This window comes from Aquarana catesbeiana, unplaced genomic scaffold (assembly GCF_042186555.1).
Source record: "Aquarana catesbeiana isolate 2022-GZ unplaced genomic scaffold, ASM4218655v1 unanchor233, whole genome shotgun sequence".
Classification (NCBI taxonomy): Eukaryota; Metazoa; Chordata; class Amphibia; order Anura; family Ranidae; genus Aquarana; species Aquarana catesbeiana.
In genome coordinates this window covers 3,977,757-4,005,239 of record NW_027362661.1, presented here as the reverse complement: position 1 = coordinate 4,005,239, position 27,483 = coordinate 3,977,757, and the positions used below count along the sequence as shown (strand labels likewise).

At 43.9% G+C, this 27,483-nt stretch overlaps 1 protein-coding gene and 1 pseudogene across 1 annotated transcript in view; both read right to left on the bottom strand.

The window, feature by feature from the left end:
* The window catches only part of LOC141121832 (uncharacterized), a 207,896-nt gene that overhangs the window by 173,707 nt on the left and 6,706 nt on the right, over positions 1–27,483 (bottom strand). Inside the window, 2 exon segments of the mRNA XM_073611548.1 lie at positions 25,174–25,332; positions 27,204–27,407. Coding sequence (XP_073467649.1) covers positions 25,174–25,332; positions 27,204–27,407 — 363 coding nt within the window.
* LOC141121884 (uncharacterized) lies at positions 21,843–23,198 on the bottom strand (annotated as a pseudogene).

The following is a 27,483-nucleotide window of genomic DNA, read 5'->3' as shown; positions in this document are numbered from 1 at the left end:
AGCTGTGAGTGTGTATGAAGAGGCGGAGCTCTGAGTGTGTATGAAGAGGCGGAGCTGTGAGTGTGTATGAAGAGGCGGAGCTCTGGGTGTGTATGAAGAGGCGGAGCTCTGAGTGTGTATGAAGAGGCGGAGCTGTGAGTGTGTATGAAGAGGCGGAGCTCTGAGTGTGTATGAAGAGGCGGAGCTCTGAGTGTGTATGAAGAGGCGGAGCTCCTGCTGGAACAGCGGTCGGAGGAGGAGGAGTCTAGGAGGGAGATGACAGAAAGCTCAGCAGACTCTCAGAAGTGAGCGAGGAGGATCCAGTTCCTTTGCCATCGGAGGTGAGGAGAGTGTGAAGGATGTTGGTGACTCTGGTAGATGAAAAGCTGGGAGTCATATTGCTCTGGTGAGTGGGGAAGCACTACTAAGGGGGCGCCCTCACCATCACGTGTGTAAGAGGTGGAAGAAGGCGTGGCTACACTACAGCTGGCACAGTTTGGAGCACCGAGAACTTTACACCTTATCAACTTTTCATTGATTGGTGGATTGTTTTGAGAAAAATAAATTTGTTGAAGTAGATGCAAAGTGGAAGCAGTGGACTTGCAGAGAACACTATATTGAGCACAAAATATTGTATGATTACATGAATTTTCACAAATTTTTACTTCGTTTAATATAGTTGCAAATATTACAAGGTAATGAAGTAGGTGTAAAGTGGAAGCAGTGGATCTGCAGGGAACAGCACCTTGAGCACAAAGTACTTTATGTTGTATATAATTTGCACATGGATCAGTTTACTTCATTTATTGATAAACACCACAAGATCAGTGAAGTAGGTGTAAAGGGGAAGCAGTAGATCTGCAGAGAATATTATTTGAGCCCCTAGCACTTTATATATGAATGTCTCCACATATTTTAGTGTATTTGTGATGATTTATGTGCACACACAATAGGACAGCGCTGTGACACATAATGCTCTTCTAGTTGATAAAGGGAATACTTACCTTTGTTACAGCAGCAGTCCGGTATAAGTTATTTTTGTAGGTATTTGAGTTGTTACACATAGCGCGGGTTTTATTCTATTTATATTGGTGACATAATTGCCCAAATCTGGGGATCAGGAGCCATTTCCACCCTTTACTCTCGGCTGGGGTTCTTTGTATCCATATAACAGATGTTCTACATGACTAAATCTGCAATCAATTTTACTGCAAAATCAAAGGGGCCAAAATGTCTCCCCCCCGAGCAGTAATATATTTCTATCCCCCTTGGTGGGAGTGGAGATGACCCCATCTATTAGGGGCGGATCCAGGGGGGCAACGGGTCAATTGCCCCCCCTCCCCCCCGAGAAAATAGTGAGCAGGCTGTGCTGATGCCGACCCCCTATCAGCCATTGCTGACGCAGGGCATCGGCGCTGAAAGTGGCAGGCTCTGTAAAGGGAGTGACACAGGCAGAGCCACAGCTGCGGGGGATTTCCACCCCTCCTTCTCCTCCTTGAGCCGAGCATTCACCTGCCAATGCCCTCCTATTAGCTACATTCAGGGCCAATCACAGGGAAACTAGCAGCTGCAGGATTATGGGACATGTAGTCCTGGATACCAGCAGGCCCCAGGATGATTCCCTGAGAGGACTGCAGCCCCCAGCATGCTGAGCGGGAGGGGAAAGAGAGGAGAAGAGGGACCATGAGGCTGTCGGGTGGAGGGAGCCAGAGATTCTATTATTATCCTCCAAGGGAAGAACTTACCTCCAGGTGGGGGGGAGCGAGGGGGATGAGGGGGGGCGGGGATACAGGCTTCCATAGAGGTACATGACCTTATCACTGGCTACATCCACCCTGTCCTCCCCTCCACCTATTTACATTTATTGAATAATCATATAATATTCATAATCATAAGTATATATTTTTGTAATAACTATTAATTTTTTTTTTAGAAACAAAATATATATATTTTTCATCAAAATATATATATCATTTTACCACACTCTCTCAATCTATTCTTATTATTCCATTATATTAATTGTGTATTTTGGTCATATATGGGTGTCCCTTCTTAAGTGTATATATCAATATACTAATGTATTTATAGCACTTCTAAAAAAAACTTTTTCTAAAACAGTTTTGGAATTTTTATAGATGTATCATTAGATGTATCATTTTATATCAAGGACTTTGCTGGTCGTTGGTTGTAGGTATTGTAGCTTATTAATCTATCAATCTATTAATTCATCAATTTTATTATTAGTTTTTTTTTTTTATTCATGTTTAATTGTATAATAGTATTGCTTTTAATTCTTGGTATCGTCCTGTGCTCCTGTGTCTACATGTTCCCATGGTTACCCGCTTTGTCAGCCACTCGGTATCTTTGCTAATGTGACATATATAAACCCAATTCAAAGATGGCTCCCAACGCGCGCCTCTCCCGCTGACCCTGGACCCGGAAGTGGCGTCTCTGTGTATCGTGCATCGCTGATCTCCGTCCCAGCCTTCCGGGAGAGCTGGGAACCACCAGTGCGACCGGATCACGAACAGCCACATCAGCTATCCACAGCAAGCAACACCAGGCATGATGGCGGGACGGCGCGGGCCACCCCCTATACACAATGCTGGAAATAACCGTTCGTTTGTGAGTGCTTCCATAATTATTTGAATCCATTAAATGTCTTATTGCTACGCTTATGCCACGTACACACGACCGGTTTCGCCGTCGGAATAAACGCTGAAGGTTTTTACGACGGAATTCCGCTCGAGTTGTCTTGCATACACACGGTCACACCAAATTCCGACCGTCCAGATCGAGGTGACATACAGCACGTACGACAGGACTAGAAAACGGAAGTTCAATAGCCAGTAGCCAATAGCTTCCGTCTCGTACTTGCTTCAGAGCATGCGTCATTTTTGGTGCGTCGGAACAGCATACAGACGAGCGGTTTTCCCAATAGTAATTGGTTCAGTCGGAAAAATATAGAACGTGTTCTCTATCTAAGTCCGTCTGAATTTTCGGCAGAAAAAGTCCGATGGGGCATACACACGGTCGGAATATACGATGAAAAGCTCCCATCGGGCTCTTTCTGTCGGAAATTCCGCACGTGTGTACGCGGCATAAGAAGGCGCTGCTTTTTGTTTTTATTTTATGTTCCAGAGTTTCTTCTAGCTGTAATAGCTGGCGGCCTTCTTTAGACAGCATATTCAATATCCTCACATGGACTCTTTGTTTATGGACTTGATCTATTGCCCTTTCCAGTGACCCCATCCCCACCCCTGTTTATATTGCATAGCCTTATCCAGAGTGCGCCAAATGACCCCATTGTTTGTAGGAATGTAGCGGTGTAGTTGCCACTAGTAATAATCATCCACCAAATCATCCCACTGCCAGACTTCCATACATCACTTGCAGAGACAATGAACAGTCTTTTGCTGGTTTTGTTTTTGTTTATTGGGGGGTAAAACGTGGTTGGGGAAAAGGGGTATATGGGATGCCCATAGGATAGTTCATTTGCCATCATACCTTAAAGATTACAGACATTAGCACATAGTTAGAGCCAGAAGACATGATGTGCATACATTAATTGCTATGATCTTCCTCCTGCATCACCATGCAGACTGTTGCTCCTCCTCTGCTTAACTCTCACAGATACCTGGCGCCTCCCCTGCTTCTAGGGAGAATGTTCTGGAAGAGGGGCAGGGTCTGGAACTGGAGTGGTTGATCTGTCTGTTTTGATCTGGGGGCTGGGAGTGGTTAGAGTAGCAGTGGGTGTGACCACCTGTGCTCTAGTTCTGAGGCGCCTCCCCTGCTTCTAGGGAGAATGTTCTGGAAGAGGGGCAGGGTCTGGAACTGGAGTGGTTGATCTGTCTGTTTTGATCTGGGGGCTGGGAGTGGTTAGAGTAGCAGTGGGTGTGACCACCTGTGCTCTAGTTCTGAGGCGCCTCCCCTGCTTCTAGGGAGAATGTTCTGGAAGAGGGGCAGGGTCTGGAACTGGAGTGGTTGATCTGTCTGTTTTGATCTGGGGGCTGGGAGTGGTTAGAGTAGCAGTGGGTGTGACCACCTGTGCTCTAGTTCTGAGGCGCCTCCCCTGCTTCTAGGGAGAATGTTCTGGAAGAGGGGCAGGGTCTGGAACTGGAGTGGTTGATCTGTCTGTTTTGATCTGGGGGCTGGGAGTGGTTAGAGTAGCAGTGGGTGTGACCACCTGTGCTCTAGTTCTGAGGCGCCTCCCCTGCTTCTAGGGAGAATGTTCTGGAAGAGGGGCAGGGTCTGGAACTGGAGTGGTTGATCTGTCTGTTTTGATCTGGGGGCTGGGAGTGGTTAGAGTAGCAGTGGGTGTGACCACCTGTGCTCTAGTTCTGAGGCGCCTCCCCTGCTTCTAGGGAGAATGTTCTGGAAGAGGGGCAGGGCCTGGAACTGGAACCACTCCAGTTCCAGACCCTGCCCCTCTTCCAGAACATTCTCCCTAGAAGCAGGGGAGGCGCCTCAGAACTAGAGCACAGGTGGTCACACCCACTGCTACTCTAAACACTCCCAGCCCCCAGATCAAAACTGACAGGCCTAGCTTGCAGCATAGGCCTACCTAAATTTAGGGATGAGATAAACTTCCCCAGGTTCACCCAAACCCCGTTAAAATCAAAGGGAGCTAAATCTGTAAAAACAAAAATGTCCATTTTCTGGGCTAATAGCAAAGGATTGGCAAATAATAGCACGGGGGAGGGGGGGGGCACTGCCCTGTGGAACATGTACCTGTGCAACCTGTGTTTTTTAAACTCCATTTGGCCAGGAGCTGTGACATTTTTATTTATTTATTTTAATCGCTGACATTTATAAAGGAAAAATGTTTTTAAATTGCTGGTAAATGACATTTCCCTCTTGGTTTCTCTTTAAAATATAACAGCGTGCAAACCCCTACGATAGTCTCCCCCCCCCCCAATAATTTGAGGGACCTTTGCAAGTGATTGTGTGCTCCCCTCCCGCTTTTTTTTAAGCCAGCATTGAAATGGCATTTGTTGACAATTTAAATTGTTTCCATTTATCTTAGTAAATGTCACTTTTGCTGTAGCCCATCCTACATCAAGAATGTAAAAAAAAAAAAGTTGAGTAGAGTTTTTGAGTCTGGTATGTATTAGGTATGTATTAAGTATAAAGGATACCCCACATAAAATGTGTGAGGTCCCCCAAGAAATCCATACCAGACCCCTAATGCAGCCTAGTTTTCCTGGAAGGGGGGGGGTGCTTCTGTGTCCCCCCTTCTGAACCATAGCAGACCACATGCCTTTAACATGGAGGGTCCCCCCTGGTAAAGAACCTTCCCCCCCATGCTGTTGAGAACAAGGGCCTCTTCCCACAACCTTGGTCCAGTGATTGAGGGGTTCTGTGGGTGATGAACTTATCGGAATCTAAAAGCCCCCTTTAAAAATAAGTGGGCCCCAGATACCGCTTCGCTATGTGAGTAAGTATGGGGAACAGAGTACCCGAAATCAGTTACAAAAACAGTAACCTAGAAATAAAAGACACCCAAACATTATACAAGCCCTTCATTAAAAACATAAAAATTCCCAATAAAGTTACTTGTTGTAAATCCCTCATCAGTCACAATCCGTCATCCGCTATGAAATGAATTAGGTGGGGATAGTAATGCCATGGCAATTCCTCTGCAGTCAATGGACCGACCACAGGAATGGGGTCTATTTATTTAAAGGATAAGCCTGGCCATACATTGGTCGAATTTCGAAAGAATTTTCTTTTAAAAATCAGAAAATGTGTGCATTTTGTGATCCAATGGCGCCACCATCGATTCCGAAATTTGACCAACCAAGCCCTCAATTTCACCTCATGTTGCTACAGAAAAGAATTTTCGTGGCTGGGAATCTTCTTTTTATTTCCTGGAATTTTCTTTTCTTGCACATGCGCATTTCTTTTTTCGTTTTAATGGTTTTTTTTCTGTGCAGTGAGAAAGTACAAACAAAGCTTTGAAAAGCACAGTTCTTAATATGAATGCAAAATATGCGTAAACATGTATTTAACAGTAATGGGGTAGGAACAGTAACATTGTTTCTCTGGCGAATGAGTGTGTCTTAATACAAATGCACAAATATAATTGCAGAGGAGGGAAGGGAAGGTGGGTAGTGGGGTAGGGAGAGGAGAGAGGAATGTATGGGGCTAGGAAGGGTGACAAGGGGGGAAGGAAGGCAGAGGGGGGGATGCATGAGAGAAGCATATAATTACTTTACTATATAAAATTTATACCTGTTAGACCACGGATACCACATTTTACCCATTTTGATAGAAGATGATTTGTCTTTTGTCAGTAACATTTCATATGTGTGATGAGTCTGGGTCATTTTAATGACCTCAAGCACATCAGGAGATATGGGATTTTTCCAAAGTCTAGCTATGTTGAGTCTAGCCGTTAGTAGGATGTACGTTATTACTCTTCTATGGGTATTTGGTAAGGATTCTATGGTTAAGTTAAGTAGCGCAAGATCGGGAGAAGGTGATATGTTCATCTCAGTAACATGTGAAAATATGAGTGAAAAGACCTCGTTACCAGTACTGCGTTAGTTGTGGGCATTCCCATAAGATGTGTGATAGTGTGCCGGTATTCCCACAGTTTCCCCAGCAATTGGGAGAGGTGCGGTTGTCAAATTTTGCTATTCTGTGTGGGGTATCGTCTTTGGATAATATTTTGCTTGAGTTGCCACACTGCAGTGCACTTTGTAGATGGATATGTAGATTGTAAGGCTTTAAGCCGTTGCCTGTGTATGTTTTGCCCAGATCACGTTCCCATTCGACGATGTCTAGGGAATGTTGGAAGTGCATTTTTTCCCAGAGTATGTTATAGAATGTAGAAATTATTTTCTTACCTAGAGAGCTGGGTAAGTAGTAGGACAGTGCCTTAATGGGGATAGGGGCTCGGAGTTGTGGGTTATGTTTAAGGCAGTGGGCCATTTGTAAGTATTGAAAGTGAGCTTCTGGACCTATCCCTAGTTCCGTTTTGAGGCGATGGAGAGGTTTGATATGACCGTCTTGGGTTAGGTCTGTTAGGAGAAGGGAGTCTTGCTTAGACCATTTGTGGATAGGAAGGTCAGGGATGAGCAATTTAATAGCTTGTAAAGGTAGTTTGATAGGAGAGGTAGGGGTGTTGCTCCATTTGGTGGTAGTAAATTTGCGCCATGTTCGTACGGCTGCAAGGATAGTTGGAGGAAGGTGTTGAGAAAGTCTTGTTTTGGAGTGTAAGCTGCAAAGCCAGTTTTTTAGGTTTTTGCCAGGGATGATGTTGCTTTCTATTTCCCCCCAACGAGTGGAGGGTTTTAGAAGGAACCACTCTTTTAGTTGGGTTAGTATGCATGCTGTGTAATAGTCTGCTATTTCCATCAGGCCGGACCCCCCCACTAGTCTATGTTTAATAAGTCTCTTTTTGGACACTGGTGGTTTCTTTCCTGCCCAGATGAAGTTATTTAGGGATGTTTGGAGGGAGTTGATATAATGTTTGGGTATTACGATAGGAAGGGTGCGAATTAGGTATATAGGTTGAGGAAGAACTGTCATTTTGAATGCCACCAGGCGACCCGCCCATGAGAATTCGTGTTTCTCTAGTTGATGGAGGGATTGGAGAAATTTTGTTTTATAGTGGATGAAGTTTTCTTTATATAGGTTATTCAGTTGTTTAGTTAAAGTGATTCCCAAATAGGATATTCCTGATTCTGCCCAATGGAATGGGAATTGTAGGGTTAGTAAGTTACGAGTAGTACTATCTTGTTCTAGGTCTAGGATGTGTGATTTAGTAGCGTTTACTTTATAATATGAAATTGTTCCGAATTCGTTTAGAATATATTGGACAGTTTGTAGGGATGTATGTGGGTTGGTCAAAATCAAAATGACGTCGCCTGCAAAGAGGCTGATTCTGTGGTTATAGTTTCCTACTTGGAGGCCAGAAATTTGTTCGGAGCTTCGTATAAATTCCGCCAACGGTTCAATAATCAAATTGAAAATGAGAGGTGAAAGTGGGCCTCCTTGGCGAGTGCCATTTGAAATATGATAATAGGGTAGATAGCATCTCTGCCACATACACTCGAGCTGAGGGGGAGGAGTATAGTGCCATATTGGCTGATAATATTGAGTCTCTGAATCCGAATTTGAGAAGTACCTCTTTCATATATCCCCAATGCACTCTGTCGAATGCCTTCTCTGTGTCCAATGACAGAAGCAGAGAAGGCATTCCGCCAGCGTTGGCTGTATGTATAATGTTTAGAAGTCTTCTAGTGGCATCGGAAGTTTGTCTTCCTTGGACAAAACCTGTTTGGTCAGCATTAATCAAAAGGGAAAAAAGTTTGGAAATTCTATTTGCTAATAATTTGGCATACAGTTTCAGATCTGTGTTGAGAAGAGAAATGGGCCTAAAGTTTTGGGGGGTATCCGGGTCCTTCCCTGGTTTGGTTAAAGCGACAACTATAGCAGATAACATTTCATTAGGAAAGCTGGAAGAGGAGGCAGCGTCATTGAAGAGATTTTGAAGGTGAGGGGTGAGTAATTGGCTGTATTATTTATAGTACTCTCCCGGCAGACCAACAGGTCCAGGAGATTTACCAGTTGGAAGGGATTGGATTGTTTGGGCGATTTCTTGGAGGGGGAATGGAGAGTTCAGTTCTGTTGTTTAAGATTCACTGAGGGTAGGGAGATGTATTTTGGATAAGAATTGTCGGATCAGTTTTTGGGTAGGCTGGGGAGTGAATCGATCGTTTTTGAGGTTTGAGATATATATATATATCTCTATATATAGAGATATATAGATCTCTATATATCTCTATATATCTCTATATATATATATATATATATATATATATAGAGAGAGAGAGAGAGAGAGAGAGAGAGAGAGAGAGATAGATCTATATATAGATATATATAGATCTATCTCTCTCTCTCTCTCTCTCTCTCTCTCTCTCTCTCTATATATATATATATATATATATATATATATATATATATATATCTAGATATATCTAGATATATCTCTATATATCTAGATATATAGAGATATATCTAGATATATAGATATATCTCTATATATCTAGATATATATAAAAACACATATACTGTAGTTATTATTTATATCAATCTTTAAGCTTGCAGTTGCGGATATTAGGAAATTGTTAGACTCATGCAAGTTGGCCTGTAACTTGCCATCATCCCTGTGTATATAAAATTGTGAATATTATTATTATTATTATTTAAGGTACTTATATAGCGCCGGTAATTTACGCAGCGCTTTACATATACATTGTACATTCACATCAGTTCCTACCCTCAAGGAGCTTACAATCTAAGGTCCTTAACTCACATTCGTATACTAGGGCCAATTTAGACAGAAGCCAATTAACCTACCAGCATGTCTTTGGATACCTCTGAGTGGGATTTTTAAGGCAATTTTGAAAAAAATAGGATGTATGTATATATTTAAAAAATAGAAATTTATTAATACAACATTTTAAACATGATTAAAAGATTCCCAAATGGGAAACCAAGACAGAAAAACACATGTACATGTATCATAATATTACAAAAAATTGTATCACTAGTGGTATCGCCCCACTACACATAAATATACCATCCATACAGATTACAGATGATGATGATAAGTGGGATATACCCGACGCGTTTCGACATGTGTATAAATTCTATTCTTCTTCAGGGACTGATACCACTTCTGAAATGTGATATTAGGAAGAAAGAAGCCTCCTTCCTCACATCACAACAGCTTCTCACCCAGATCCTCCACCTCTGGGCTGGAGAATCTGGGACGGAGATATTTTACAGAGATGGCCATTGAGATCTTCAGATCTCACCTTCATAAACTGGTCATCTGTATCAAAGTGAATGACAAAAGGGGGTGTGTCCTGTCATGAGAAGTGAAGAACATGTTCTCCACCCCTCATCTCAGCTTCATAAACTGGTACACCTGATAGATCAGCCGTGATCATCAGGTTCTCAGCTCTTCTCTGTTTGTATATTGTGTATTTAGGTGTAGGTTTATCAATCAGATTGCATAGTGTATGGCCATCTTTATACAAATAAAAATGTACAAACGGAAACTGCGCTATAAAAACATATATGTGGAATTACATGACAGATAATTACCAAATCATAAAACCAAGTAAAGTTATGCAAGATCAAACAAGTGTCTAACTAATAATAAGTGCATATAAAAATTATGGTCAAAACACTTATAATGAAAGTGAAGTTAAAACACCAAGTCCATAGCAAGGTAACCAGATGTCCATTAGGTGGTGAGAAGAGACCCTCGATCGCTGTTCATAGGGAGGTGGGAAATAGGAGAACACCCATCATAGTGATCCACCACCACATAAAATGCAAGCTTACCAGATAGCAAGCTTAATAAAATTGTCACAGATCAAAAGCCGGATGGATATGGATCGGGACCGTCCCTCTGTATATTTGTGGCAGGCAGCAGGCAGTTTGAATATGTTGAGGATCTGGGTATCAAACCGGCGTTAGGGTATCCCTCTTGCGGCGTAGCCGCGGGCAGGTGTAGGGAGATACGGTCACCGAATCACAAACATAGGAGTAAAAAGGAAGTATCCATAGTGTGACTCCGTATAACAAAATTTATTGAAATATAGTAAAACACTTACAATCAGGAAGTAAAAGTAGAGCGAAAATCGCCGGCCGGCTGGCGAGCGCCCGTCCAAGTGAAAGGCGATGACGTCAGAGCGTCACCCTCCCTTTCTGTCCACTCCCTCCCATCTTTATACAAGTACATAGGAGGGAGTGGACAGAAAGACTCAGCTGTCAGGCCCCATTCACATCTCTGCATAGTGGAAACTCACATTCTCACATGAGTATTTTTTTTTTTTTTTAGCGAGGGCATTTTGGAGCATTTTCACTCATCACACATAGGGCAGCCCATCCACCTGAATGGGCCACCCAACACACAGCAATTGCCCCAAAGAAGCTTCAGGACTTTTTTTTTTTAGAACGGAGGTCAGTGCGTTTAATGGTGCGGCGCTTTTGTGAAGTGCAAGGAAACGCACAAATTTGAATGGAGCCTCATTGATCTGGTGTTATCGCACCAGTTTCACTTTCAGGCCCCATTCACATCTAGCCTAGTGGGAGCGAACGTTTTGTGGCTTGTTTTTTCCTGTGACACTCTTAGGGCAGCCCATTGATTTCAATGGGCTGTGCTATATGTGGTTAATGGGACATTTTGGCATTTTGTGGGTTGCGTGTTTTTTTTTACTGTGCTTTTTGCAGCATTTGCCACTTGTATTTTTCACATGGCAAAATGTGTGTTTGTTTCTGTGTTTGGTGTGCCGTTAATTAATGGCACTAAAAGCGCAACTAGTAATTTTAGGTGTATAAAGGTACTTTCAGTGCCATTAATTGGTAACGGCACACCAAACACAAAAGCAAACACACATTTTGTCCTGTGAAAAAAATGAATGACAAATGCTGCAAAAACGCACCATAAAACAAAAAAGAAGCACGCAACCCACAAAACGCCAAAATGTCCCGTAAGCTACATGTAGTGCAGCCAATTGAAATCAAAGGGCTTCCCTGAGCGTGTCACAGGAAAAACAAGACAAAAAACGTTTGCTCCCACTATGCTAGATGTGAATGGGTCCTGAAAGTGAAATTGGTGCGCTAACACAAGATCAACGAGGCTCAATTCACATCTGTGCGCTTCCTTGCATTTCAGAAATGCGCTGCGATAAAAAATTACAGTAAAAAACGCACCAAGCTACATTCTAAAAAAAAAGTCCTGAAGCTTTTTTGGGGCGATTGCTGTGTGTAGGGGAGCCCATTCAGGTGGATGGGCTGCCCTATGTGTGATGAGTGAAAATGCTCCAAAACACCTCCCCACCTCGCTAAAAATAAAAAAAAGCATATGGGAATGTGAGTTCCCGCTATGCACAGTTGTGAACGGGGCTTGACAGCTGAGTGTTTCTGTCCACTCCCTTCTATGTACCTGTATAAAGATGGCCATACACTATGCAATCTAATTATATATTTAATGAGAAGGGTGATCACTGATTGATTGCAGCTGGGAATAGGTGGGTAGGTAGGAGGCTGGATGATGCAGGGTGTGTGCTAACAAGGTCAGCTGGTTAACTTCTAGAGTCCTATGACCTCTAGTCTGTCCAGGAAGTAAGGCAGAAGTAAAGATACGTTTGGAAACATTGAGGACAAGTGAGGATAAGTGTCTGTAGAATTGATGGAAAGCTTTGATATTTTTGCAAAAAAAGTACATTGATGCTATATTGGTACATGGGGGAGCTGGAATTTAGAAAAGAAAAAAAAAAAGATGACCAAAGCTGAACTCATCCTTTAACCCTGGACTTGAAGGGTTTATGATGACTATTATAGGGCGTACACACGGTCGGACTTTGTTCGGACATTCCGACAACAAAATCCTAGGATTTTTTCCGACGGATGTTGGCTCAAACTTTTTTTGTCTACACACGGTCGCACAAAGTTGTCGGAATTTCCGATCGCCAACCACGGGGTCAGGTACACCACGTACGACGAGACTAGAAAAGGCCGGTTCAGAACCAAGCGCGGCACCCTTTGGGCTCCTTTTGCTAATCTCGTGTTAGTAAAAGTTTGGTGAGAGACGATTCGCGCTTTTTCAGACTCGTGGCTTTCAGATCGTTTTCTGCCGTTCAGTTTGTGCTTGTGGGTTTGTATCTGCTCTTCAGTGCGTGCAGCAAGTTCCGCGTGACTTTAGGTAGTCATTGTATTCTTGTTCGTTTGCTACTGTTTTTCAGGTCGCTCTTCACAGGCCTTGCTGTTCTTCAGTGCGTTCTGTTACTTCGTTCTGAGCAGCCGACCGTTTTCTAGCCATGTTTCGTATGCGTACTCCTCGTAGGGTTCGTGCTGTGCGGGGGCTTGGTGTTGGGGTCCTGACCTTGACACAAGTCCAGTCCATGAACAGGAGTTCATGGACCAAGAATTGGTTGCTTCAGCGTGACCAGTTCTCTCATATGCCTTTGCTCCGTGAGATCCATGAGAATAATCCTGATGATTTCAGGAACTTTCTCAGGATGACGGACCCCGTGTTTCACCGTTTGTTGGCTTCGCTGACCCCCTATATCAGCAGGCAGGATACCTGCATGAGGCAAGCCATCACTCCGGAGCAGAGGTTGGTCGCTACCCTGCGGTATTTGGCCACAGGGAGAAGTCTGCAGGACTTGAAGTTCTCGACAGGCATCTCCCCCCAGGCTCTTGGGATCATTATCCCAGAGGCCTGTTCTGCCATCATCCAGGTCCTACAGAAGGAGTATATGAAGGTAAGAATTTTATCCTTTAATGTCACATTTTATTGTATTGAATGTTTGCTAATATCTTGTATTTCTTTCCTCATTCCCTAATTACCATGATTGTAATATGCTGTGAATGTCCCCTTTGTCCTCATGCATGCTGGATTTTTATGTAATTATTATTTTAGGTCCTTCATACATATTTGCCCTTCAATAACCCCCCCAGCATGGTGTCTCCTGGCCTATATTCACCGCATGTAGTCACTTAACAATGTATTTTTTCTGCTCCATAGTAGTGCTTTACCCCAAACACCCCCTAAAATGTTTGGAAATGGGTTTTTTTTATTTAAATTCAGGCAGAGTGGCAGAGGCTTTTTTTGTGGTGTCCCCAAATAATTTTTAGTAACCCTCCCTCCCCCAACTGCTAAGTCAGCTGATCCCAATTCTCTATCTATCCCCAATCATCTATCTGCTGACTTTGCCAAACCCATACACACTATACCCATCTCTTTTGTGGTCAGATTTATGGATGAATTCCCCAAAGCATGTAGTGCAAGGGCCTGCCTGTATACTTTCCAATGGTACTGTTTAAAGTTTTTGTATCCTATTATTATCTTGACAGGTAATAGCAGAATGTCCAAATGTCCTCAAATGTGTACAGTGTGTATTTATATCTTTGTATTATGACACTTCTTACCTGTCCAGTGCGCTGCCAATAGTGTAACTAAGGAGGGGCTGTTCCAAGTAATACCCTGTATTTAGGCATTCATCTCTCAATGAAGTGAAGAGGGTTACCTGTTCAAGATTTCCACACACCCCCTATAATGTTAGAAATGGCCCATGAGAGGGGGGGGGGAATATGATAGGTGTACCTTATACTTTGGCCTTGTTAAATTCCCCTTACTAAATGCTATCTGGAGGTTGCCCCATAATGTTTGTGTATAATCTGCTTGCCCTGTTTCTGTGAAAAAATAGTAATGTTTATTGTTTTTTCCTCAACAGTTTCCTTCCACGCCACAGGAATGGCAGACTGTGGCCTCCCACTTTGCCCAGCGGTGGGACTTTCCTAACTGCGGAGGGGCAATTGATGGGAAACACGTCCACATCGTCCCACCACCCAACTCGGGGTCGTACTATTATAATTACAAGGGGTTCAATAGTATAGTGATGTTGGCGGTGGTGTCGGCTAATTACGACTTCTTGTATGTGGACGTGGGGAAGAATGGCCGGATGTCCGATGGTGGAGTCATCGCCCAGACGGAGTTCTACAGGCGTCTCCAGAATGGCAGCTTGGACTTGTCAGCTCCAGAGGACAATGTTGAAGGACTCCCATTTGTGTTCATTGCTGATGAAGCGTTTGCGCTGGGGGACCACCTGATGCGGCCATTCCCAATGAGGACCCTCACCCCGGAACAGAGGGTTTTTAATTACCGGCTGGCCAGAGCCGAAGAGTGGTGGAGAACACATTTGGAATCCTGGCCAGCCGGTTCCGCCTATTTATGACACCCATCCATATGGCGGAGTATAAACTGAACCATATTATACTTGCGTGCTGTGTTCTCCATAACTTTTTAAAGAAACATTCGGCCAACTATTATACCTCATATAATATAATATAATATACCCCAGTTGAAGTCCCATCGGACGAAACGCGTAGGGTCTGTTATGCCTGTCTTGCCACCATTTGAATTTTAGCGCTACTTCCACTGTTTGTTTTTTTTGAAGAGCCAGAGTGTTTTTACTACTTTGTTCTAATAAAGCTGGTTCTTAGTTGACTTACACTATGGGGAAGTCTCTGTTTTTTCCCTTCACCTCTGAGGATTGATATCCTGTCTATGGAAGCCGGATCTACAACAAGCACCTACCACTTATATCCTCGAAGTGATAGGTCGGTGAGATCAAAGTGATCGAGTCGGTGAATGTCGCCATTCCTCCATCATCTTTAACCGTTGGGAACCAGGAGCCATTCTCCCTATTCCAATACAAGCTCGTTTGACTCTCAAGTCGCTGACTGGGAGTCCACCATCTCTAGTAAGGGTATTTATGCCTACACCTTTCACACAGATGCTTATTACCGCAATCCGTGGATGCCATCTTTTGATCCATTGGTCCTCCTACACTGATCTTGGCAGCTGCTGATCGCTTTCTATTGTATTATTTGGACTTTGAGTCACCAATTTTATTTATATATGAGTTCCGGATGGACTTTTTGTTGTATCAGCAGCCTAGTATTTTTAGTATCTTTAGTTATTGCTTCTCTTTACACAATTAATTTTATTGTGTGTGCATTACACTTATGTGACGTGCACAACCCTCACATTTTTTAGTTCTTATGTATAGAACTACTCCTCCCTATTTGTGGTTCTTCCTACATTGTTTTCTTTTTTGATTATATGCACATGTATTAGTTTGTCCACTGGTTCACTTCAGGTGTCACCATACTTTTTATATGATTCACCCATATATCCTACCCGTTTACCTTGCGGTTCGGATTATTTATCTGTTTTATTGGTGTCAACCAACAGTCCTTATAGGACTCATTTCCATTAAAATTCTTTGTTGTGCATATTGCCCTCCAGACACCATTCTGTTTGGCTTTGCCCAATAAAGGACATTTTTTAGCGCCACACATATTCTAATTTTATATCTTCCTTACAATTTGTCTGATTGTGGTGTTGGCCGCTGTGCTCTCTGGTTGGCGCATTATCTTTATTTTTGAATTCGGCCAACTATGCTGGCTCAGTTGGGCCTGAGGCCGGAATCATACATCAAACCACACTGACGGCGCTTGAAAGTGGCCGTCCTGGCTTGCCCTCCCTGAGTGCCCGTGATGTCCGGTTACGCTACCTGGAGTTCTTTGCGGGTAGGGGGGCTATCAATATGCCAGACAATCTGTGAAGCCTTTTTATAATAAAAAAAAACAAAAAAATTCTTTGTGGACATTTACTGCTTGTGTTTGTTTTAGCTGACCCTGACAGAAATGTTTTGAGTGCAGAAAATGGCGTGATTGTGTAACCTTATTATACAAAGCACTGTTGGCTGTTATTTACTAAATGCAAAAACACATTTCACTACAAGTGCACTTGCAACTGCACTGAAACTGCACTTGTAGTGCAAAGTGGATTTGCCCTTAGAAAATAACCCCCATTTTCTCATAAAACAACAATTACATCACCCCAAAAGTGTTGTAGCGTTGAGACAATAATCCACACATTCTTGATTAACAATCTTTTTAATACCTGCACAATCACATGTGCATTTACCAAAGGTTTTTCAAACAAACCAACCTGTTTGTTGTATAACAATTTTTGTGGTGGCATTATCCAAAATCAAAATGTCCATTTTATAGAAAACAGGCCTGTGTAAAACCAACAAGAAAAGACACAAATCTTGAACTTACAAACGTCACATTTGGTCGAATTTGAAGGCAATATCAGACATGAGTATTTAGGAACTGTGTTTGAAATTGCGTTCAGATGGGGGGAAATCACCCCTGGAAAAGCCAAATTTGGAAGATGCACACAAATTTCCCAATGTCAACATGTGCTAGCTGCCATCACGGGAGATCAAGGGATGTGTTTTGGGGGAGAAACCCCTTCATCACCGCTACTTTATTATTGAGGAAGGGGTTGCACCCCCAAAATGCGTCCATTGATCTGGCAGATAGATGATGGCAGATAGCACATGTTGACACACTGTGTGCATCCTCCAAATTTGGCTTTGGGAAAAATCACAAAAACATTTAGCACATTGTAGCACACAAAAGAAGAAAGTGATTTGGAGGGGTTTTAAACTTGCCCCAAAACATCAATGATGTTTTTATATTTTGGAATAACATCATTGATGTTTTGCTTGATGATTTCCAATTGTAAATTACACCCCATGATCTCCCCGATCAGGATCTGGGCACTTTCGGATGTGAAAGGATCTGGATCCACAACCTCACGATCACCTAAAAAGAGAGGAACCCCAAAATAAATTTGGTTTAAAAAAAATGCCCCCATCCATCTCTTATCTGAGCCTGTGGTTGCAGACACTCACCTGTTGTGGTGACTAGTTCCACCACGTCTTCCTCCTTCTTCCAGAGGGGGGGCTCTGGTCTCCTCAGATGAGGGGTGTCCTCCGAGTCTTTTCTGCCCTATGTAAAACAAAAATGGTATACTTAGCACACAGATATTTAATGTCAGAACTATAAATAGGAAACATTGCTTGGAAGTGGGGTACAATTGTCAATTTTAGCAGAGTTCCAAGATGTCGCTTTTTTAGTGTCCTTTGTCAACCTGCAATACTTTACCTGTTTAGTACAAGCTTCACAGATGGAGACCCCCCTATAGTATACACTGGAGCACCTGTGTGGGTCCCCTAATAAAAATGGTGTTCTTTTGTCCCACACTAGTGCTCCAGTGTCCAGATGTGAAAACAGCTGCTCAGTGTCCTCTCCTTACACACAATCTAGTTTGCATTTCATTCTAGTAACAAAGCCATCTACACAACCCAATTCTTTGAAGACAAGTATAGGGCGTCCAAATGGTGGCCAAATGCATATGGGCTGAACAATGGTATTTTATAGCTGGAACGAAAAATGTTTGATCCGAACGAATAATGTGCCCATGAACATGAAAGTTGCCATTTTAAACTGTACAACAGTTCCTAAAAGCACATGGAGCAGCACGAACTTAATAAACACAAAAAGAATAGGAACACAGCACAACTACTTACTTTTTTGCAGCACTCTCTGGATCTTTATGTACTGCTCATGTTCTCTTAATTTCAGGTCCGACCACTGCTTCCTGAGCTGATCTTTCGATCGTCGTACCCCGAAATTCCGGTGCAGACTCCTGACCACTTTCGCCATGATCTTGGCCTTTCTGGCATTGGAGTTGGGGTAAGGTCCATACTTTCCATCATAGTTGGACTTCTTCAGGATGTCCACCATTTCCAACATCTCTCCAAAGGACATATTTGGGTCCTTAAATCTCCTTCTGGATCGGGACGTTTCAGGCTCCGGCCTTACCTCCTCCTCCTCATTGCTACAATTAGCACACACCTGCTGTCTATCCGCCATGTGCTCTTCCCCCACTGCGCCGAACGAAAAGGGGCGGGGAATAGACTAGAAAGAACGTCAGGGGCGGGCGGAGTTATACGCATGCGCAGTGTGTATAAAGCGTAACACACGTGCGTATTACGTACGATCTGTGAGCGGAGGAAGGAGCATCGGAGACGCCGATCGTGATAACGAAGGTAAGATCTAAACTTGCGCCTATACTGCTTTGAAATGGAAGCCTATATTGCAACAAGATTAGGGGAGTTTGGCCTTACATTAGGGTTTGTCTTGTGTTGTGTCTTGCAGAGAAAATGGATGGGTTCAACGACCATAATTTCCTGCCCCTGTTCATAGACAAGTACAGGGAGCTGCCCTGTCTGTGGCAAATGAGACACTCGCATTACAACAATAAACAAAAGAGGCAGGCAGCGCTGGAGAAACTGCTGGAGTTGGTGAAGCCGGTGGTCCCCACATCAACCATCCCTTATTTAAAAGCTAAAATTGGTGGCCTGAGGAGCAATTATCTTAGGGAGCGCAAGAAGGTCACAGATTCCCAGAGGTCCGGAGCTGCAGCAGATGACGTTTATGTCCCCAGGCTGTGGTACTACGAGAGACTGCGATTTCTGTCAGACCACACTGAAGTCAGGGAATCCCTCTCTACTCTTCCTTCCACGCTTCCTTCCATACCAGCTGAGGCTTCCGATGTACAACCTGGGCCTTCCAGCCAGGAAGAAGTGGAGGAGCCCAGCTGGAGTCAGGTATAGCATTCTTCTACTCATTTCTGGTCAATAAATAAATGATGTTTACTAGATGTTATTATTGATCACTAATTGCTGCTTGAAAGTGTTTTACATATCAATAGACAGTAGTGGGCACCCAAATTTGGGACAAGAATGAAAACTACTGGCCTCAGAAGGATAGTCTGTTATATTTGTTAACATTCAATTTGCAGCAGTCAGGAGGTGAAAATTGTGTGTGATTGATAAATAAAAAACTAAAACTATGTCCCTTTTTCATACACAGGAAGACCTCAGCCAGGAGGAGGCTGTGGAATGTGGCAGTCAGTAGGAGGCGGGGATTAGTGGCAGCCAGGAGGAGGCGGGGCTAAGTGTCAGCCAGGAGAAGTCTGGGGCCAGTCACAGCCTGACTGAGTCTCAGGTCCCTCCCCTCCGCCTGCCATATAAACGAGCCAGGAAGGCCACTCCGAGTCCCGTGCAGGATTCAGCATTCAGGCTCATCCAGGAGGCTTCTGCGTCCCTCAGAGCCTTACCAACTCCTGAAGAGGCCTTTGCCTGCATGGCTGCCACCAAATTGCAGGGCATGCAGGAGGGTCAACACAGGCTCTGTGAGGACCTGATGTACAAAGTCCTACGTAAGGGGGTGAGTGGGGAACTAACACCAAAGACCGACGTGGTTGAGTTGGCCCCTCCTCCTCCTCCTCCTGCTGCCACAACTCCACCACCACAGCCACAGCGTGGAAGGAAGCGTGGAAGGAAGCGTGGAAAGAAGACCAAAGAGTGATGGCCCTGGGTTCAGTCTGGTCTGACAGAAGATGCAGTCTCTTGTATGACCACAGCCTGGGGACACAGATGTCATCTGCTGCTTTCCGGATCTCTGGGACTTCTGGACCAGACTGCCCTCCCTTATATAAGGACTCCTCAGGCCACCAATTTTGCTTAAAAAAAGTTGATGTCTGCCCTGGGGGTCCAAGGCTTCGCCCACTTCTGCAGTTTCTCCAGCGTTGCCTCCGTCTTTGTTTAGTTGTGAGCCCTTAATAAAAAATTTTTGGGAAATTATACTCTCCTGTGTGTGTTTTCATCCAAAAAGGACAGTTTGTTGGTGAGGATTCAGGTACATTTCTAACATAAAATGTGAAATTAACAAGAGACAACAACACCAAACAATCTCCTACAGATTAAATAGAACAACATATCAATGGTGTTGTGGGAACTTGACACAAAAAACACACACAAACATTTTCGGGAGTACAAATCAAAATCGCAAAAAAAATAAAAATAAAATACAAACACAAAAAAAAATCTACATTAAAGGCAAAAACTATATAAAAAATATACAAAAATATGTTGTCAGATGTGAGAAATCAAAATATATTGAGGGAATCCCGATAAATAGTAGCGAAATAAGTTTGTGAGAAGTGTGTGTGAATATGAGCAGCAAAACTTTTAACATTGCAGCGTGACGAAAGTGCTGTATCCATTGCGAACGCTAAGTTTACCAGAACGAGCTGTTCCGCCTTGGAATTTCTTCTGAGCATGCGTGGCACTTTGTGCGTCGGAACAGGCCACACACGGTCGGAATTGACGCGATCGGATTTTGTTGTCGGAAAATTTTATCTCCTGCTCTCCAACTTTGTGTGTCGGAAAATCAGATGGAAAATGTCCGATGGAGCCCACACACGGTCGGAATTTCCGACAACACGCTCCGATCGGACATTTTCCATCGGAAAATCCGACCGTGTGTAAGGGGCATTAGAGTCAGACTGGGATGTGTATTGTGTTAGGTTCTGGTAATGAGCTTTAAGGGGACGAAATCAAAGGGTTGCCTGTCTGCCATGCTTTGTTGTGCTGTTGATTGATTTGGGTAAGAGGTTCTGCTGTGTCCTATCAATGGACTGATAAGGATGTTTTGGAATGCAGCTAAAAGTTTGTGAATTACAGAAGATGTCCTCCCGGGCTTATGGAAAGAAGATCACTGCTGTTAGGTGTCTCCTAGTCTACATCACACACAACATAAATATTTCCTAGCACACTTACCAGCCAGCCTGCAAAAACACAAAACAAATTGTCTAACAATTCAAACTAAATACAGAGGTTCTAGCTGCACACATTTTAAAAATACAGTATATGTGTAAGCCGCAGTGCCCACACCAAGCCTCCTCTGTATACTGTGCTCCTAACTATATAGTCTTCAGAGTCTCCAGGTTGGAGCACATATAGCAGTGGATAGATTAAGGGAAGGTTTGCCTGGAGGAAGCCCACTCCTCCTTAGGGCGCAAGGACACAATGGACGCCCAGCAAGAGTACAATGACAGCTGAAGGCATCCAGTGTGTCCGCCTCCCCGCCAAATACTGCCGACAAGCTGTGCAAATAGGTGACAACCACCCCAATCTATAACCAGCCTTTGCAGTAAGGTGCACATGGAAAGGATATAAACATCACCTCTAAATTCTGAACAAAATGGCTGCCCTGGTTCTTCTCACAAAGTTTTTGGGGTGCTCAGTTCACATTATTATCACAAGCATTTCTTCAGACATTACAAAATCTGACAGCAGATTAACACAGGAATTTCCTATGATCGTCAGCTCCATCTAGTGGCCATAATGAGGTATTTTTCATGAAATATCTCCATTAGTAAAAAAATGGTGAATCGCACATTATGGACATTGGATGGAGCTGATAATCATGGAAGATAACAATATTAAATAAATACGACCAACATTCATCACAGATTGGAAAATACTTGTCATATGTGTTCAAATATTTTAAAAAGAAAAAAATAGATCTCTAAGTGTTTGTGAAATCTTGCACCACAAAATGTACTCAGCCAATGAGAGGTAATAACTCCATTTTTATTTTTCTACTGCTATCAATGGCTAACATGGTACAACACTTCATCCATGTCTTTGGTGATCTCTGATCTCCTTATGAGCTGTTTCTTACATGATGAAGATCAGCCATGGAGTATATCTGAGGGTGTGCTTCTTCCCCACATGAGAGCTGTGATGTCCAACAACATTCATATAGAAGACATTTCCCAAACTCAAGGAACTACGAGGATTGTGTGGAATCTCTGATGTACAGAAGACAGGACTTCAGTGAGGAACAATTTCCTCACTCAGGACAGGAATACGGCTTCTCCCCCGTGTGAAGATCTCTGATGTCTGGAAAGATGGATCTTCTGTGAAAAACATTTCCCGCACTCAGAACAGGAATACGGCTTTTCCCCTGTGTGAGATCTCTGATGTGTGGAAAGACTGGACTTCACTGAAAAACATTTCCCACACTCAGGACAGGAATAAGACTTCTCTAGTGTGTGAGATCTCTGATGTCTGTTAAGATGATACTTCACTGAAAAACATTTCCCGCACTCAGGACAGGAATACGGCTTCTCCCCTGTGTGAGATCTCTGATGTGTGTAAAGATGAGACTTCCTTGAAAAACATTTCCCACACTCAGGACAGGAATAAGGCTTCTCTAGTGTGTGAGATCTCTGATGTCTGTTAAGATGAGACTTCACTGAAAAACATTTCCCGCACTCAGGACAGGAATACGGCTTCTCCCCTGTGTGAGATCTCTGATGTATGTAAAGATAAGACTTCACTGAAAAACATTTCCCGCACTCAGGACAGGCATATGGCTTCTCCCCCGTGTGAGATCTCTGATGTGTGTAAAGACTAAACTTTACTAAAAAACATTTCCTACACTCAGGACAGGAATACGGCTTCTCCCCTGCGTGAGATTTCTGATGTGTGTAAAGACTGTACTTCTGTGAAAAACATTTCCCGCACTCAGGACAGGAAAACGGCTTCTCTCCTGTGTGAGATCTTTTATGCACATTAAGCTTGAATTTAGAAAGGAAACATTTCCCACACTCAGTACAGGAAAAGCTCTTATCTGTTGGAAGGACGGCACTGTCCCTCACAGTCTGAGGTTCCTCAGGATAAGAGGAATACGATGGTGCATATACACTGTGTGGTGCCGGATGGACATTTGAGGTAGTCGGGTTTTCTCCTGGACTATACTGTGTGATGTCCTCATCTTCTACTTTACAGTCTGGAGACAAAGTGAGACAATCCTCTGAGGTTTTCCTCATCTCCCGTCCATCTACTAAAATAGAAATAAAAAGATTATTACTAGACATGAGCAGATTGGTTCCCCTAAACCAGGACTCCGCCCACATCAGGCAGCTTTGTCTCTGAGGATCTTCCAATTCCCCCCTCAAGGTAACTAGTAAATGGGTCCTCTGATCTCCTACCAGTTCATTTCTTTATTCATGGAGCTTAGTCAGAGAGTGAGGAAACAATGAGAACTGTCTTTTATAGGAGTGACAGTGATGAGGAGATTATAGGATGAGTGTCCCCACCCCCTCTATCACTCATTGCCATCTTCTCAACACAAGAAGTCCTGCATTTCCTTATTTAGTCCATGATTTAGTCATGAATAACAGCGGGGCTGAGCCCCACCAGAGGTCAGAGAGTGAGGATGGGGGGAGAACAACCAAGATGAAGACTGGACTGATCCTGAAGACCACCATCATTGGGTTATTGACTCCTCTCTCATTATCACTTTCTGTTTAAGGTTTCAAAGTTTGAGGATGTGATCAACATGTAAAAAAGTCTGTGCTCCAATCAAATCATCAGATATAAAATGTCCAGCTGGTAGAAAATGGGTGTAACAAAAGAGAATACATATTATGTGTATATATAGCAGTGGGTAGAGGGGAGAGAGCAGCAGTCAGGACCAGTGGCGGCTGGTCTAACTAACATTACCTCACTCCCCCGGGAGAGACAAACATCGGCCCTGCCACCCTCCCCCCACTGGAAACAAATGGTGGCGATAAAGCGGCAATGCCCCCACCATGGGAACCAGCAGCAAAAACTACCATCATCCCGCCATTCACCACCGCAGGAGATAAAATGTGGCAATCAGTCGGGGGGGGGTGGACACTGTGAATGCTGCCTTACCTTAAGGAGTAGGGGGAAGGAAGAGCCGGGGCCGCTCCGGCGAGCACAGTGGAAAGTTCTCATTCCGGCTGCACAGGAACAGGAAGTGTGTCCCAAGATACGATTGTCCAGGGAGTCCTAAGACTCCCTGCCCAATAGGGGCTTCCTGATTGGCCGAGAGGAGGAACAGTGTGACAATAGTGAATATTCATTCGCTATTGTCACACAAGTGGGTGTATGCAGGGCACAGTACTATGCGCCCTGAGTCCACCCTTTTATGAAGCATATTAGAGCCTCTGGCTCAAATCGCGTGCTTCAAAAAAAAAAACATTGGAATCCATGCATCCGGCGCCCTGCATGTAGATTAGGGGGCCAGACGCATGGCTGGGAGCATCACTGCTGTGCGCCTTATGGATTGGCCACCACTGGTCAAGACTATGTAATGTACAATATATTGTGTAAGCAGATAAACTGTATAGTATCAGAATGATGTAATGTACAACATAGAATATATAGTGCAGGGGTCAGGAGTATGTAATGTATAACATAGAGTATATAGTGCAGAGGTCAGAAGTATGTAATGTACAACAGAGTATATAGTGCAGGGGTCAGGAGTATGTAATGTACAACAGAGTATATAGTGCAGGGGTCAGGAGTATGTAATGTACAACAGAGTATATAGTGCAGGGGTCAGGAGTATGTAATGTACAACATAGAGTATATAGTGCAGGGGTCAGATGTATGTAATGTATAACATATAGTATATAGTGCAGGGGTCAGGAGTATGTAATGTACAACATAGAGTATATAGTGCTTGGTATTCAGTAATCAGTGGAAGCTTAAATGTCCACATGAGACAAGTTTCAGAGGTCCCACACCGCTGCCTCTCATCTTCTGAGACTAAATACATTGTTTCTATGTGTTTATCAGATGATGGGGGATCTAGGTGGACCCTCCGTACTGCTCTCTTCTTTACAATAAAGTCTCCTCTTACCCGGTGATGTGAGGGGCGGCTGATTGTCCATCATGATGTCCTTGTAGTGATCCTTGTGTCCTTCTAAATACTCCCACTCCTCCATGGAGAAATAGACAGTGACCTCCTGACACCTTATATGAACCTGACACACACAATGATACAGTCACCATCCAGACACATCCCTTGTCTGTTACTGGATAATGTCCCAGAATTCCCAGCACCACTCACCTCTCCCGTCAGCAGCTCCATCATCTTCTTGGTGACTTCTAGAATCTTCTGTGTGTTGTGTCTTGTAGGGATCAGGGATGGGGGTTGAGGGATGGCGATATTATGAGATCTCCTTCTTGTCTCATTTTCAGTGGATTTCCTCTTTATTACTGTACAGTTCTGTGTTATACAAAGATAAATATCACTCTCCCATAATCCCTCACCTCTATGGTCAGCTCTATATTTATTCTCCAGGGATTGGCCACAATGTTCAGCAAAGGACAGACATCTCCATCCAATGATATGATTACAATGTGGTCAGATTTATAGATCCTTCTAGAAGTCATATAATAGAGTCACTAATGTTTTACTAGTAAGACTCACTGACCCACCAGGAAATGTTACCCATGGAATTAGTTGTCAGTGGGCGTGGCATGCTGGTAATAATGGGTCTCACTGATTGGACTAACAGCTGACATTGTTCTCTTCTATAACCAATCCCGCCATCTTGTGCTATAACCAATCTTCAGAGTACGTACACTTCATGTATTCATAGTACTTGTGTGGATGTTGTTATTGATTAGAATATTGTTTCTCATCCAGGAGTTCTGCTGCAATTCACCGATGTGGAGGATGTATATCTGTCTAATGCACACTGACAGTGAGTACTGACAAGGCACATGGATACCCAATGCCTCCCCTGTAGTTCCGGCTACTATGACATCATTGCAGAGGGCAGAGCGGGACTAAAGGAGGACATGCAGTGTGTGAGAATCATGTTGTCTCCCTCTCTCCTCAGTGGCTATTGATTCCAGCAGGTGTGGAATGCTGTAGTGAGATGAGCACAATAGGTGACATGTGTACAGCATACCTGTACTCCCCACTAATCCTAACTGTACACCACTGATCCCCACCACCCCCTCGCTTCTGTCCATCCCAGGAACTTGTGTGTGACATCACCTGGGATGGATGAGAGAGGAGAGTTGGCTGGGATCAGCACACCATGACAAACATGTGATAGCAGCTTCCCTGTGCAGCTCTGCATGTGAAGGATAATAAACCATACTACAGACCCCCTGTGCCCTGATCTGGTGACTCCCCTGTGCCCTGACCTGGTGACTCCCCTGTGCCCTCACCTGGTGACTCCCCTGCCCTGGTGGCTCCCCTGTGCCCTGCCCTGATGGCTCCCCTGTGTCCAGCCCTGGTGACTCCCCTGTGTCCAGCCCTGGTGACTCCCCTGTGTCTTGCCCTGGTGACTCCCCTGTGTCTTGCCCTGGTGGCTCCCCTGTGCCCTGACCTGGTGGCTCCCCTGTGCCCTGACCTGGTGGCTCCCCTGTGCCCTGCCCTGGTGACTCCCCTGTGCCCTGATCTAGTAATGCCCATGTGCCCTGCCCTGGTGACACCAATGTGCCCTGCCCTGGCGATACCCCTGAACTCTACCCTGGCGACACCCCTGCACTATGCCCTGGTGACTTCCTTGTGCTCTGCCCTGGCGATTTCCCTGTGATATGCCCTGGTGGCTCCCATTTGCCCTGACCTGGTGACTCCACTGTGCCCTAACCTGGTTGCTCCCCTGTGCCCTGACTTGGTGAGACCACTGTGCCCTAAACTGGTGAGACCACTGTGCCCGGCCCAGGTGACATGACTTCCCTGTGACTTGACCTGGTGACTTTCCTGTGCTCTGCCCTAGTGAAACCCTGTTTAATTCCAGTTGAAGTTCGACCCGGAATTTAGCTTCTATGCAGAAAAAAGCCAGCCTAAGTTTCCCATTAAGGAAGTAAGTGTTAATATTTATTCTATTATTTAATGATGTTTCTAAAAAGAATTATTGTTATACCAACAGCTTGCTGATCACACTGATGTCCCATGAGCTGTTAATCTGAAAATAATTTTCGGGGTTTTCCAAGATCTTACATTTTTTTGCCAAAGGTTCCTCAAAGACAACAAAGTTGAGAAATACTGGATTAGAAGAACATCAGAAGAATTAATTGAAACTCTGAATACATCCCAGTGTACAGTGGAGTCAGATTTAACCCCTTCATTAATCTCACCTCTCCAGTCAGCAGGCTGAGGATCTCCAGGGTGAGGTTCAATATCGTCTCATTCTGGGGAAATTCCTTACTTACATTCTTCACAAAACTCAAATTCTGCTGATTGTCCATCATAACGTCCTTGTAGAGATCCTTGTGTCCTTCTAAATACTCCCACTCCTCCATGGAGAAATAGACAGTGACATCCTGACACCTTATAGGAACCTGACACACACAATGATACAGTCACCATCCAGACACATCCCTTGTCTGTTACTGGATAATGTCCCAGAATTCCCAG